The sequence below is a fragment of the Amphimedon queenslandica genome, unplaced genomic scaffold, assembly GCF_000090795.2.
Source record: "Amphimedon queenslandica unplaced genomic scaffold, v1.1 AMPQUscaffold_13061, whole genome shotgun sequence".
Lineage (NCBI taxonomy): Eukaryota > Metazoa > Porifera > Demospongiae > Haplosclerida > Niphatidae > Amphimedon > Amphimedon queenslandica.
Window position 1 is genome coordinate 33,382 of NW_003546703.1, and position 15,949 is coordinate 49,330.

At 36.3% G+C, this 15,949-nt stretch overlaps 1 protein-coding gene across 1 annotated transcript in view; it reads left to right on the plus strand.

Annotated features, from left to right (window-relative positions):
* Positions 1 to 88: 88 nt before the first annotated feature.
* Positions 89 to 15,949, plus strand: part of LOC100634580 (dynein heavy chain 5, axonemal-like) — a 27,021-nt gene continuing 11,160 nt past the window's right edge. Inside the window, exons 1-24 of the mRNA XM_011408238.2 lie at positions 89 to 271; positions 330 to 464; positions 516 to 606; positions 863 to 981; positions 1,166 to 1,525; positions 1,980 to 2,156; positions 3,090 to 3,203; positions 3,338 to 3,505; positions 4,038 to 4,424; positions 4,686 to 4,771; positions 4,954 to 5,476; positions 5,815 to 7,221; positions 7,447 to 7,665; positions 7,714 to 7,776; positions 7,938 to 8,129; positions 8,525 to 8,812; positions 9,244 to 9,443; positions 9,983 to 10,136; positions 12,819 to 13,085; positions 13,362 to 13,466; positions 13,573 to 13,734; positions 13,867 to 14,091; positions 15,219 to 15,456; positions 15,541 to 15,842. Coding sequence (XP_011406540.2) covers positions 158 to 271; positions 330 to 464; positions 516 to 606; positions 863 to 981; positions 1,166 to 1,525; positions 1,980 to 2,156; positions 3,090 to 3,203; positions 3,338 to 3,505; positions 4,038 to 4,424; positions 4,686 to 4,771; positions 4,954 to 5,476; positions 5,815 to 7,221; positions 7,447 to 7,665; positions 7,714 to 7,776; positions 7,938 to 8,129; positions 8,525 to 8,812; positions 9,244 to 9,443; positions 9,983 to 10,136; positions 12,819 to 13,085; positions 13,362 to 13,466; positions 13,573 to 13,734; positions 13,867 to 14,091; positions 15,219 to 15,456; positions 15,541 to 15,842 — 6,096 coding nt within the window. The 5' untranslated portion in view covers positions 89 to 157. The remainder of the gene's footprint in view (positions 272 to 329; positions 465 to 515; positions 607 to 862; positions 982 to 1,165; positions 1,526 to 1,979; positions 2,157 to 3,089; positions 3,204 to 3,337; positions 3,506 to 4,037; positions 4,425 to 4,685; positions 4,772 to 4,953; positions 5,477 to 5,814; positions 7,222 to 7,446; positions 7,666 to 7,713; positions 7,777 to 7,937; positions 8,130 to 8,524; positions 8,813 to 9,243; positions 9,444 to 9,982; positions 10,137 to 12,818; positions 13,086 to 13,361; positions 13,467 to 13,572; positions 13,735 to 13,866; positions 14,092 to 15,218; positions 15,457 to 15,540; positions 15,843 to 15,949) is intronic.

The window sequence follows — 15,949 nt, forward strand, 5'->3', positions numbered from 1 at the left end:
ACCTCAACTATAATTAATTATGTCTCAATGCTCTGGCTATGAATTTTAAATAACTGCTCTGGTGCGCATGCTCAGTAGATGCTGCAGATTCAAGGGTGGGGCTGAGACTTGAAGTTTAGCAAGAGGTGTAAACTTTGAAAACAGTCAAAGAGACAACATGTCAACTGGAGCTGGAGGGAAAGAGCCTTCAATTCGCCGCCATGCTAGAAGGGAAAACAGACAAAGGGGACGACTACAAACAGTCAATACTGAAGCAATTAAAGAGCAACAGGTAAGTACACAGCACTATATACAGAGGCTGCAGGATTATGATCATTTTATCTGATTAGATAAGATCAAGAGAAGAGAGAGAGCAGAAAAGAGCTAGAATGGACGGCAGACATGAATTCTTATTATCAACGATAGCAGAAAGACTGGGCCTTACTATGGATGAAGCTGAAGACTTCATGCTTGATGGAGATCAGGTGAGCAGCTCCTTCAATCAGCTGTCTTGTAATTTATTGTTGCTATTGCAGCTAAATGCTTTCGACAGCTTCTTTGCTCAAGGTGGTCGGAGTGCCCTGATATTCTTTTACAAGGAAACTAAGCCTGAAGAAGGAACAGGAGGTTTGTCACTACTGATACTGTACAGTGCATGTATAGTCTCTCTTAATGGACACTCTTTATAGCATGCACCTCCATTCAACCATAATAGATTATAACTATGTAATAGCACCGAATGTACCAATTACATTCATTACTAAAAAATCTCCATAGGACACCTTTATATAACAGAGCTATCTTTTACCAAAGCCATTATGTCCATACTCTCATTACAATACTGCATAGTGCAATCAAGGATTATAATAGTATTTATCATTAGGTACAAAGGAGAAGTGTCTATGGGTTACTGATGGCACCAAAGACCCTTACTCTGGCTGCTGTATGTTCTTTGTCAGACCAAACTCATCAAAGCCAATTACAATGCTCAACATTCATCAGGTTAGCACAATATGATAGAAATATTACTGCCACACTAAATAATACAATATTTCTGGAACTCTTTGCCATTCAAAAAATCATAAAAATCATTGATTTTTGCAGATTTGATATGCAATTATGAGTCCCTTAATATGCAAAACATAAAGTGAAATAATAATATTAATAATTTTAATATTATTTATAGGAGGTGTACTTTGGTATGCTGGACTCCAATGGTGAAGGATTGCTTGGTGCTATTAAGGGACTGCTTGACCTTGTCTTTATCCCAGCTCTGGAAAGAAATGAAAAATGGGGAGACCTCTCAGGAATTGAAGCTCAGCAAGTCAAACAGCAATTCCTTGGGAAATTGTCCTCATTCGTTGGAGTTTTAGCTAACGCTCAAGCTAGTGTGGCAGATGCAGTGAAACTATCACGCATTGAAAATGAGAAACTGTTGAAATTGATGACATTATCATCATCAGAAATCCTATCATCAATGAATAATCAGGATATTGTTGTGGCTGCTGAGAATATTGCTATGAAATGGTGTCATGAAATTGAACAGGTATACTGCAAAGAAGTACAATGTGTAGATGTATATATATACCATTAATCTGGTAATGTATGCTTTAGAAAATTATGCATGCTTGATTTAATTTTAATGTAATAAGACTGTGTCAGTACTAGTAGATGTGGCACATGTAATTATAATGAGTGATGTAATTTTTGTGAATTTTTATTGTAAAAATTTCAACAAACTGTAGTGTATAGTTATAGAAAGTTTAGTGGACTAACAATTGAAGCCCATTGAGAATTTGCAAAAAAAACTTTAGTTTCCATTGATAGGGCCCGTAGCAGCATATACATAGCCAAAATGAAATTTTGCTAAAATTTTGATTGATTTGGAATCAAGTTGGCTAAATTTTAACACTCCAATTTTTAGTGAAATTATACAGTATTTCAATACTTACATTTCTCAGGTATTGTACTGATTGTTTTAATCAATTTTAATGTTTCAGATTCTAACAGAGTCAGAGCAAATGAGGAAGGAAGCTGATGATGTGGGCCCAAAGGCTGAGCTTGATCACTGGAAGAAACGACTAGCTCGTTTTGATTCACTCACTGCCTGCGTAAAGAGCTCAGAGTGTAAAACTATTGTTAATATATTAATAGGAGCCAAATCCAAAGTGCTGAAAGTGAGTAAATATAAACTACATTAATCTAATTGTAATTGTGTTGAAAAGCAGGTTTAAACTTCATTATACTCAATGTCATAATAATTGAAACTAGCATCATGATTATAGTTACTTATAGTGTGATAGCAAGAATGCATAGTCCACTCTTGATAGTAGTCTAATAGCTCAGAATCCTCAACCCTAAGATGTTTAGATAGCAGCTCTGCAGTGATCAGTCATTAAAATGGGCGTGTTAATTAATAGCCCAACCACACCTTTTGTCACGTGTGTAAGCATGGCTGGTGAGAACGGTTTCACAGAATCAAAAGAGCTGGAGCCAGTGGTAATACAAGAGCTGCGAGTATTGATACGAGAGATACACCAACTTGAGGCGGTAGAGAAAGACCCAGAGGCTCCAGTGAACCATCACATGATGGAGTGACTAAGAAGTATGAGAAGAATTGCTTGAATAAGTAAAGGGCTTACTTTAAAAGCAAGATATGGCCTTTAGACTAGAATCCTTACATTTCTGATACACTGATACCATTGTTAGACTTTATCACAAGTACATGTACTTGTATCTATAGTTACGAGACTAGTGTATCTGCTATGTAAGAATTGGCATCCATTTTGATATTAAAATTAACTTGTGACTACACACCGGGCCCAGTACAACATGAGAGAGTATAGGTTTAGTTTGTTACCATATATGGAGCTAATGAAATCATGTGGAAGTAGTGATAATCTTGAACTATGTAGGGCCGTTTTACACTTTCTAAATGTACTCTTACGTTACATGTACATGTACATGTACAGCTGTAGGGTGAAGTTTATATACATGTATTGGTAGCTGTCTTGGAATGTACTTATGTGATGTTGATCTTTAAAATATTCAAAACAAATAGTCATACTGTAATTAATCTGAAAATACATTAAAATTGTTTTTCTTTGTAGACTTGGAAGGAGCTTGATTTGCAGATAACTGATTTCACTAATGAGGCAAAAGACAATGTCAAGTTTCTTTACACGTTAGAGAAATACTGTGAACCATTGTACAAATGTAACCCGGTAAGTACTTTTACATATGTACAGTGTTTTATCTTCATGTAGTACTAATGGTTAATGTACTTCAATTATAAAACCATTAAATTCGTTGTACAGAATAGATTCTCATTTCATGTTTGTATTTGTTGGTCCATTAGGTGAGCATGCTTGATGCTATTCCTGGTCTAATGAATGCTATCAGGATGATCAACAGTTACTCAAGATATTACAATACCTCAGAGCACATGACTGCTTTATTTGTTAAAGTCACCAATCAGATGATCAACGCTTGTAAGGCTCACATCACAGACAATGGATACCATAAGGTGAATGATGAATAAATGTACAATGTATTAATCATGGAACAGCAATTGCAATGCTTAAATTAAACTGATATACTTTATTTTGTTATTAATTTTACATGTACATGTAATAATTTCATTCATAAAACTACGTGTAGTCTAATTTTTTATAAAAGTGTATGGTTGTAGTATTTATGCATGTACATGTACAATTTTTTACCACAAACTAACGTACATGTACATGTGAATTCCTGTGTACATGCACATGTACAGTAACAGTCAATGTACATGTACTATGCAATCATTTTCTGATTTACATGTACAGTATAGTCTCTCTTAATGGACACTCTCTATAGCGTACACCTCCATTTAATGGACAGCACCTAGTGTACCAATTACATTCCTTACTGTATAAAATAACCTCCACATAAAGGACACCTCTGTATAATAGAGACACAGTGTCCATTATATAGAGGCTAGTCTATACATGTACATGTACTTTAGCACACATTATTAATGAAACAATCGATGATTATTATTAATTATTAATCATTAGGTTTGGGAGCAGGAGAGAGAGGCAGTAGTTCATAAAATGAATCAGTGTATCAGACTCAATGATGAGTACCAGCAGTCCTTCCAAAAGACCAAAAGACGTCTTGAAGATCATCCTGAAGAAAGACCCTTTGACTTTTCCGAAATGTACATTTTTGGAAAATTTAATAACTTCGTGAAGCGACTTGAGAAACTCAACGAGCTCTTCAGTACGATTGGTACCTATTCAACAATGGGCCTGTCTCACATTGAGGGGATCGATCAGCTTCACTCTCGCTTCAGTCTATTGATCTCTTCTCTTAAGAAGAAGTCTTATGACGTGTTGGATCAACGAAGGACTGAGTTTGATGGAGACTATGAGGACTTTAAGAGACAACTAACGGACATCAACGTATGTAATTAATACATGTACATGTACTGTATAGCCATTACTGCGCATGTAATAACAAACTGTAACTTGAAGTACAATGTACATGTACATGTTTAAACCATTTCCCTTGGCTCTTACATACATGTACATGTATATCTTATGTGTTTGTCTAGTTTATTGCATTATAGCTGCAAAAGTATCTCTTACTAACTAAATGATAATACATGTACAGTACATGTACATGTACACATGTTCTTTATTAATATTCCTCATTCATTACAGGGTCAGCTTGTTCAACTGATGACTGATCATTTCAATCGTTGTTCTACTACACAACTGGCAATAGAAGCTGCTTGGAGATTCGGCAGGTATAATCATTAATGGCTAACATTGTCAAGTTACAATGTATTAATTTTTTTGATGGTCATTAAAATTACATGTACATGTACATTTAAAACCACCGTTTTGAACCATAATTTTATTTTACCACCTTTGAAATCACCAGCTACTTGTATACAGTTAATATTATTTGCTCTCATTGTGTTAACAGATTGAAGATACCAGCAGTTGATGTCTCCACTAAGTACCCAGTGATCCTTCAGTGCTTCCAGAGAGAGCTACAGCAGGTCCAGTCCGAGTACAACAATAAGAAGTCAAGTCCTCCAATAGCGAGGAACATACCTCCTGTAGCTGGCCGTATTGCCTGGAGCAGACAGTTGTATCAGAAGATCACTAAACCTATAAAAGGGTTTCAAACACTGCCTGGACTCATTGGCCAGTCTGAGTGTAGGCGTGTCATCAAATCATACAATAGATTAGCCCAGGTCCTGGTCGAGTATGAGCTCCTCCACATTCAGCTATGGACTGAGAAGCTTCCTTCAATAAGGACTGCTCTCACCTCTACCGTCCTTATAAGGAATCAAGGTCAACTCTTTGTTAATTTTGATCCACAGATCAACGAGTTTCTTCGAGAGGTCCAGATACTAAACACAATGGATATTGAAGTACCTGGTGACATGACTAGCCTCTACCTCAGGAAGAAGAGCATATTAGCTAATTATGACTCTGTACAGGTAAAGCAATGTACATGTACATGTATGTTACTGGCCAGTTTCATTGGCTGCTTAAAATTATCATTTTGCTACTGTATTGTGGGGAAGTTGTATCTTGGTAATTGGCAGATAATGATAAATTTGACAAAGTACATATACTGTATGTGTATGTGTGTAAGCCACTCGATTTTTTTATTATTTACATGTACACATGATCACTACAAATTTACTGGGACCAATACATGTACATGGTCATTGCAGTCGCAGAATCACCAATATTAAGCACTCTTAAATATTCCCACTATAATACATGTACATGTTACGTTACATGTTTAGTTACTTGTGTCTTTATTGTGTAGCATTTGGTGAATGAGTATAACAGGGTCCTTGATAAGATCCCTGAGCTGTTTGCTGTCCTGATGGTCCCTCACATTGAAGAGACTAACATTGCCCTTAGTCCTGGTATGAGTATCCTCCGCTGGACTTCAATTAATCTAGAGGGGTTCCTCCTCTCCGCTAATAAAGCAATAGCCTCACTGGAGTACCTCATTGACTCTGCCTTAGGGATTCACAATAACCGGATCATGGAGGTCTTTGCTCAGATACAGCTGGTTCCATTGACTGATGTTCCTTCCCATGAGGTCATTTCTGTTGAGATGTTTCTCAAAACAACCGAAGAACTTTGTCGAAAAGCTGCTCTGAGCCTTGAGAACAAGAACCTGATAGTAGAGAATGCTGTCCTTGAATTGATCAATTTGCTGCTACCTATGAACGAGTCTTTGAAACAAGATCAACCAGAAGATATGATGGCCCCTGGGGCAGTAACGCTAAAGAGGAAACTGGAACAAAAGCAGAAACTGCGACAAGAGGCTGACATGCTCTACGACTACTACCAACAGTTGAATATTGATGCCTTTATTCAGTTCTACAGGAGTACTCTAGAGAACCTTCGTAGGCGTGTTGCCTTCACTAGCACTTTGTCTTACACGGAATTTTCTGCAGAGGAAAAGAAAGAGCATCATCCTCTCTTTATAGCAGATATAATCCTCTCACTACCTTGCCTTGTGATCAGACCAAGTCTTGATGAAATACAACAGTCCATGAATCAGGCTGTGAATATGATCCTCTCCGTTATGAAGAGTGTTCACTGCTGGGGGCAGGAGAGGTTGGATATCATTAAAAGTAGTGTCTCGGTTCATTCTTTAATAAAAATGGAACCTGTTTCATCACTGACTCAACTCAAGACATACTATCATGCTGTGTCTGAACACAAGGAGGTCAATAAACTAGTATCTGTCCTCAATACCTGCCTCAACTCTACAAAGAACATTGTCCAGTCAACCATTGACCAGTTTAACAAATATGAGTTGCTATGGGCCATTGACAGGGACGAGAGAGTCTTGAAATTTTCCGAGTCTGATCCAAACGTGAGCGACTACCAGCAGGAGATGCATTCCTTCCAGCAGCTTGAGGAGGTGGTACAGCTTGAGCCTGACATTCAAGAAGCAGGAGCTCTTAGCCTCCACACTGACCAGCTTAAGGTGATGCTGGTGACTGAGGCCAAGCAATGGAGAGTCTGCTATGGACGAATAATGAGCCAAAACTATCAGACAACAATGGATAGAGTGTTTGTGTCTATAGAGGAGTGGGGGAAGATGCTCTCTCATCCACTGAAGGATCTTGATGATGTGAGGAGTGTCATGGGAACTTTAAAGGAGATCAGAGAGAATGAGATTAGGATTGACATGTGCCTCGGACCAATTGAGGTAGGAGAGTACTAGTAATTACATGTATAAGTACTTGATGATCAATTGTAGCAATTTTTGTATTTTATGGGCCCTTTGTGAAATTAAAGAATCACAAAGTTTATGTGATCACATACATTTGAATTTCAATATTACAGTGTTGTAAAACTTTATCCTCATGATAATTTTAATTCATGACATGTTCATGTATAATAACTTACTTTACTAACATTATTGTTTATTCAGGAGTGTTACACTCTGTTGCAAAGGTATGGTATATCAGTGAGTCATGAGGAGGTGGAGAGGGTTGATACTCTGAGGTACCTCTGGCAGAAACTGAATAACCAGATATCAGTACTACTGACTGAACTACTGGAGCTACAGCCAAAGTTTAAGACAAGTCTAGAGGAGAGTGTGAAGGAGTTTAGAGTCACTGTAGCATCATTCACTAAGGACTATACTGAAGTATGTCAGTTTACTATTATAATTACCTGTATTTGTATACATTTATAGAAAGGTCCAATGGTGATTGGTATACCTCCTAGAGAAGCATCAGACAGACTTGTGATATTTCAAGTAAGTAACCATTGGGCCTATAGTAACTGTATATGTACATGTACATTCTACAATATAAAATTTAATGAAGTATTGAAATTTTGTCATCAGATTTCATCAGTATTTGTATTGCATGTACGATAATGTTATTTTAATTGATTGTTCCTTTAATAATAATGTAGAGCCAGTTTGATGACTTGTGGAGGAAGTTTCAGACCTATTCAGGAGGTGAAGATCTCTTTGGTCTCCCAATAACAGATTACTCATCACTCGCTGATATAAGGAAGGAACTCAACTTACTTCAAAAGCTCTATGGACTCTACAATGCAGTGATGGACAGTGTGGATGGATACTATGACATACTCTGGACTGAGGTACTCTCTATAGGAGGGACACACAATGCATTTATGTACTTTATACATATTCTGATCAAAATTAGATTTTCATCAATTTTTAAAGTTGTTCCAAAATTGGCCTGTACTGTAGTACAAGTTCAAGGACCAAATTTTAGCAAAATTGACTAGGAGAGAATTCCCTGATGCATAATGTTAGTACATGTACTTATGTTGTGTCAAAATTTTGAGCTGATTTTGATCAAGTTTAAATTTTTCATGACTTCCAAATTATTTTACATGTAAGTGGAAATTACCACTGACTTTGAGCTGAAAATTATGTGAACATTTATACCCACTTCAATTGAAAAGTACACATACAATGTAGTGTAGCAACATAATTATTGTGATACAGTCACATTAATTTATTCCTTTAGGTTGACATTGAGAAGATTAATAACGAACTGTTAGACTTTCAGAACAAGTGCAGGAAACTACCCAAAGGACTTAAAGAGTGGCAAGCATTCAACGACCTCACAAAGAAGATTGATAACTTCAATGCAATCTGTCCACTGCTGGAGAGAATGGCAGATAAAGCAATGAAGGAGAGGCACTGGAAGAGGATTGAAGATATCACTAAACACTCCTTTGATATTGAGAATGAGAGCTTTGCTCTTAGGAATGTCATGGAGGCTCCTTTACTGCAGAATATGGAGGACATTGAAGTAATGACCTCTTACCTGTACATGGATTGAGAGCTAGTCCCACACTAGTGTGTGTATCAGTTGTTAGTGCATGATGGAAACTGTAGGATGTGTATAGCATAGACCAATTGTTTGTCATATGAGCTTTATTGTTCTCCTTAGAGTGGCTTTAAAATGCACGTACTATGTTATCTGCTACTATACATGTATATGTACATGTATTCATGTCCTTATTTTTATGGAATAATTCCAAGTCATGAGAAATGAATCTATATTTGTAATGATGATACTTATACAGCACATGTAAAAAAGTTTAGCTTGGAAGCTACATGTACAAGTATAAGCAATTTATTTTTATTGTTTTTTTACTGCAAGATAACCTTTTCTCTCACAATTTGATGCCACTATGCACAATAGGCTGATAATATTTCACTAGTGAATGTACTCCATAGGATGTGTGTATTGCTGCAGTGAAGGAGCAGGATATTGAAGCTAAACTAAAGCAAGTGATTGCTGAATGGGCAGTTCATAATTTATCATTTGCTCCTTTTAAAACTCGCGGGGAGTTACTGCTGAGAGGAGATGATACTGCAGAGATTGTGACACTAATGGAGGACTCACTAATGGTCCTCAGCTCACTCATGTCTAACAGGTAAAGAAATAATAATAATAATAATAATAATAATAATAATAATTGTAATAATAATAATAATAATAATAATAATAATAATAATAATAATAATAATAATACTAATAATAATAATAATAATAATAATAATGATAATAATGATAATAATAATAATAATAATAATAATAATAATAATAATAATAATAAAATACTTGTAGTAATAGTAATATTAATAATATTAATAATGGATCACTGTTAGATCTAGAGGGAGTTTAGGAGACTTTTGGTCTCTCATATTTAGTCCTAGGGGTCCTTCAGTCTCCCATTTTTAGTTAGTTTGGTCTCCTAAAATTTACTTCCAGATCTAACATTGCATGCTACTATGACACTGCAGTGACATTTTATGAGACAGGATTAATGTGAATGATTAGTAAAATTTAATTTGCATATGCAAGCCTTGTCATGACTTAGTACACGTATAGCAATATAAAATTTTAATTTTTGCAATTCTAAAACTTAGCATAAATTTGACTTCACACTAAATCCTGTTCTCCATTATACAGGTACAATGCTCCTTTCAAGCCTGATATTCAGAAGTGGGTCAAGAATCTCACCAATGCCTCAGAGATATTAGAGAACTGGCTCGTGGTTCAGAACCTTTGGGTTTACCTGGAGGCTGTCTTTGTTGGAGGAGACATAGCAAAGCAACTGCCTAAAGTTAGTGACATTAACAATAGTCTTTGTATATGTACATGTAAGTACAATGTACAGGTATGTTTATTAAATGTTTTATTACAAAGTCATAAAAATCCATGATCAGAATCAGCTCTAACTTTCTACACAACATAAGAAAATGTATATTATAGTCATTTCTGAGTGCAGTCTAATGTAAGCTGCTGTTCATTTTACTGCACATTATCTACAGCTACATGTACATGTACATGTACTGTCTATTTTGCAAAAGGTCATTTAGTGAATAATGTTCATTCCTCATTATTGTCCTATCATAACTTCCTGTATTGTGTTAGTTTAAGCTGTAGCTATAGGCCAGGTCACCTCTAGTATAGTCCCTTGATGGCTGGTCTCTCTTCCATTGGGTTACATCAACTGGAGGAACAGCTCACCTGCCCTGTCTGTCTTGATCTTTACATCAATCCTAAGACCTTACCTTGCCTGCACTCATTCTGCCATACCTGTTTAGAGGGAGTGGCTTTACTTAAAGAGAATGAGACCTATTACCTCTCTTGTCCAACTTGTCGTCATCATAATGAGGTTCCTGAGGAAGGGGTAGCTTCCTTTCATAACTCATTCACCATCAACAATCTACTGGACATTAGGAAGAAGGTTTTATCAGATGTACAAGAAGGACCTATTGAAGCAATGTGTACTGATCATGGTAGACCTTTGGAAATATTTTGTGAAACATGTTCTGCTGTCATTTGCCTCCATTGTGCTCTTCGTTCACATACAGACCACAGGTATATATTAATATCTGACTCCTATCAAGGACACTGTCTGGCCTTACATGAACAACTGAAGACAGTCAAGGAGAAAGAAGAATCAGTCAAGAAGGTCCTGTCTGCTCTAGCGGAGAGAGAGGGTGAGATCAGAGAGAGAGGAGAAGGAGTTTTAGAAGAAATACATGAAATGGTAGAGGAAATGATTGCTGTTCTTCATCAGTCAGAGAGGAAACTGACTGAGCAGGCAAAGAGGGTCACTGATGATAAACTAAAGGTGCTTTCTGAGCAGATTAAAGAGGCAGAAAAAAGTTTGAGTCTTTTAAGGAATGTTGAGGATTATGTGGAACAGAGTCTGAAGACAGGCAGTCCTCAACAAGTCCTGAGGTCTAAGAAAAAGATGATGGAGCGTATGAGTGAAGTTACTGGAGGGATCAATGTGGAGGAGCTATCACCAATTGAAGAGAATGACCTCAAATTAATCAAAGACAACAGTAATAGTTTAAAATCACTTGAAGACATTGGAGCTGTTTCTTATAATGCAGTACTGGAGGCTAAAGTGATCATATCGAATATTGTACACAAGAAATGGGTTTCATTTTCACTATCAATGGAGGCACCAGATTCATCTCTTTTGTGTGTTCCCCTCTCTTCTCTGAGGTGTAGCCTAGTACCAGTTGGTAAAGACCATAAACCCATTCACACTACAGTCACTGCCACCAGCACTGATCCTGGAGTGTATCAGGTGAGTTTCATTCCATCAACCAGTGGTCCTCACCTTGTTAAAGTAACAGTGTACAATTTGGAGCTTCAAGATACATTAATATTTATTCCAGTCAATCTATTCCTTGATACTCTGTCTCCAGTACACACCATTAGTGATGTTAGTCATCCTTTTGGTGTTGCTGTCAGTAATGATGGAGTCATTATAGTCACTGAGAGTTACAACAATAGTTTAACATTACTGGATGGAGAAGGAAGGAAACTGAACACGTTTGGAGTCAACGAAGGAACTGGGAGTGTGAAATTCTCTCGTCCTTGTGGGGTAGCTGTCACTTCAGATAATTTCATTCTTGTGTCTGATAATCACAGGATCCAGAAGATAAGCATGGGCGGAGACTGTGTGCTATCGGTAGGAGAAAAAGGCAATGGACCATTACAATTTGATGGTCCGAATGGTATAGCTATTTCTCCAATAACTGGACACGTTTATGTTGCTGATTGGTATAATCATCGTGTACAGGTCCTGTCTCCTGGTTTAAGCTTCTTATTCTCATTTGGTTGTGAAGGATCAGCTAATGGACAGTTTCTATATCCTTATGATATAGCCATTGACAATAAGGGATTAGTCTATGTAACTGATGCTGGCAATAACAGAATTCAAAAGTTTAGTTCGCAGGGTTCCTTTATAACAGAGTTTGGTGGTCATGATTCTCAACTCAGGAGTCCTTATGGTATAGCAATAGACAGTGGAGGGACTGGTCTAGTGTATGTTAGCAGTAATGATGAGAGCTCTCATTCCTCTCCTTGTATCTCAGTCTTTACTACTGATGGTCTCTTTATTCGTCATTTTGGAGATAAAGACAGCATCTATCCGATAGGACTAACATTTGATAGAGAAGGATTCCTCTATATTTGTAATCATTTTAATAATCAGCTTAATGTTTACAGTATAGCTTATTGTGTGATTGTTAATAATTGAATAATAGCTCCTTATGCTTAATGTATTTATTGTTTTCACTTTATTACAGTTTCTGATACATGCACAGCATACATATAATGTTTCAACTGGTTCTAATTAAACTTGGATTTTTACAAACTTTATATTACTAATAAAGACTAGGAGAGGACCCTCCATTTTTTCTCATGCATATACACATACTTATAATGCATAGGAGACTTGAATTTATTTCAATCGAAATTATTAATTCTCACTCTACAGGAAGCTAAAAGGTTTCAAAGTATAGACAAGTCCTGGATAAAGATAATGACCAAAGCTCATGAGGTTCCTAATGTGGTCCAGTGCTGTGTGGGGGATGAGACACTGGGACAGCTACTGCCTCACCTCCTGGAGCAGCTGGAGCTCTGCCAGAAATCATTAACCGGCTACCTTGAGAAGAAGAGGCTCATCTTTCCTCGGTTCTTCTTTGTGTCTGACCCAGCACTACTGGAGATACTGGGACAAGCTTCAGACTCACACACTATACAGGTATACACTTCACACTAGTACATGTACACTGTTAGTGATAGTATTTCATTTGTATTTGAAGACTCTCAAACCATCTCATTCCCATTATCATTGTTGGTACTCACTCTATCTCTCCTTATCTTGATTCATAATAATTTTCAACTGATTATTCAATTGTTGTTAAATAAAGTACTGATGGTATCATGGGTTACTATTAGTTTCACAATTATTATTTGAGTAGTTATTTTCTTGTTAAAAAGTTTCCTTACAGAATATTAATTTATTTTTCTTACACAGGCTCACCTCCTCAGTGTCTTTGATAACATTAAAACTGTCACATTCCATGATAAGGAGTATGACAGGATCACTCACATTAACTCCAAAGAACCAGAAACTATTGAAGTATGTCCCTCTACTCCATAATAGCAGTACTAATACACATGTACATGTAGTTACAATCAATTTGGATGCTTTTACACTTTTCACTTTTATCATTATATTCTTGCAGTTAGAGAAGCCAGTTCTTGCTCAGGGAAATGTTGAGATATGGTTGGGGAAGCTTCTTGACATGGCAAAGAAATCAGTTCATTCTGTGATAAGGAATGCTGCAGTGACCATTAAAGATCCTAACTTTGACCTCATTGACTTCTTAAACAGTTACCCTGCTCAAGTGAGTTTACTGTGAAATGTAAATAATAATAATTAATAAACCACAAACATTACCACGTATACAGTACATGTATAATGTATTAGTGGAATTCTGTACTAGTAATGTTTCTTTTCTATTTGTCTGTGGCTATAGATTGGTCTCCTTGGTCTACAGATCATTTGGACAATGGACTCAACTAATGCACTGAAGAATGCTCGATCAGACAAGAAGATAATGGCTGCCACTGACCAAGCATTCCTTGACATGCTCAATTCTCTCATTGAAATGACGACACAAGAACTGAACAAGATTGACAGAGTAAAGTATGAGACACTGATCACAATACACCTTCATCAGAGGGACATATTCAATGACCTGGTAAGACATTGTACACTAGCTGTTACTAGTTTTTAAATTGCTCCAAAATCACTCCAAATTTTTATTACATTTTGTGATACATATTGATGTCCTTATGCTGTGTAGAAAGTTTGAGCTGATTCCGACTTCAATTTTTCAGGCTATGGCTGTTTTAAGAAAACACCAAAAATCTGAAAAATACCCAAGGCTATAGCCCATGGTTTTTTTCAAAAAATGGCCAAAAAATTACTGCAAATTTTTATTACATTTTTTGATACACATTGATGTCTTTATGCTGTGTAGAAAGTTTGAGGTGATTCCAACTTCAATTTTTCAAGTTATGGCCATTTTAAGAAAACACCAAAAATCTGAAAAATACCCAAGGCTATAGCCCATGGTTTTTTTCAAAAAATGGCCAAAAAATCACTCCAAATTTTTATTACGTTTTCTGATACATATTGATGTCCTTATGCAGTGTAGAAAGTTTGAGGTGATTCCAACTTCAATTTTTCAAGTTACGGCCATTTTAAGAAAATGCCAAAAATCTGAAAAATACCCAAGGCTATAGTCCATGGCTTTTTCCAAAAATGGCCAAAAAATTACTCCGAATTTTTATTACATTTTCTGATACATATTGATGTCCTTATGCTGTGTAGAAAGTTTGAGCTGATTCCGACTTCAATTTTTTGAGTTACAGCCATTTCAAAAAATTCCAAAAATATCCAAAGCTATACATGTAGCTTTTGGGTCCATGTAGATCTAGGGGGAGTTTAGGAGAGTTTTGGTCTCTCATACTTAGCTTAGGTGTCCTTAAGTCTCTCATTTTTAGTTAGATTGATCTCACAAAATTTATTTCTAGAGCTACATGTACACATGTACATGTAGCTCTAGAAATAAATTTCCAAAACATATTTTGAAATAATTATTGCTCCATGATTGAGATTCAAATTAATTCACTATGTAAACATGTACATGTAATAAAGTACATGTACTACATTTATAGTATACATTAAATAGAGATTGTGTATCACTTTAATTTTTTTATTGTTTTCACATCATTGATTCTTCACATTGGCCTTGGGTAGCTTAGAATAGCAAGCATAATAATAATAATGATAATTAAAGTTTAATTGTTTCATTTTTCACAGGTTCGTATGAATATTAAATCATCAACTGATTTTGAATGGTTGAAGCAAAGTAGGTTCTATTTCAATGATGACATTGACAAGTGTGTCATATCAATAACTGATGTGGACTTCACCTACCAGAATGAGTTCCTAGGCTGTACTGAGAGACTAGTCATCACTCCATTGACTGACAGGTGCTATATAACACTAGCACAAGCACTGGGAATGTCTATGGGAGGAGCCCCTGCTGGACCTGCAGGTATGCATAACTATTTATTTATTTATTTATTTATTTATTTATTTATTCATTTATTTATTTATTTATTTATCACTGGTACATTAGGTACTGGTAAGACTGAGACTACTAAGGACATGGGCCGAGCTCTAGGGAAGTATGTGGTTGTGTTCAATTGTTCGGATCAAATGGACTTTAGAGGATTAGGACGAATATACAAAGGATTGGCCCAGTCTGGCTCCTGGGGCTGCTTTGATGAGTTCAATAGAATAGAACTACCAGTACTGTCAGTAGCAGCTCAACAGATTTATGTTGTACTGATGAGCAGGAAGGAGAGAAAGACTGAGTTTATATTCACTGATGGAGACGTAGTGAGTCTCAATCCTGAATTTGGATTATTCTTAACAATGGTAAGCTTATTCATTAGAATAAATTAAATGCTAGTAAGTTGTGATGGTAATTATTGTAAATGGGTAAGCCTGCATGATAATATCAACAAATAATACCATGGAATGGA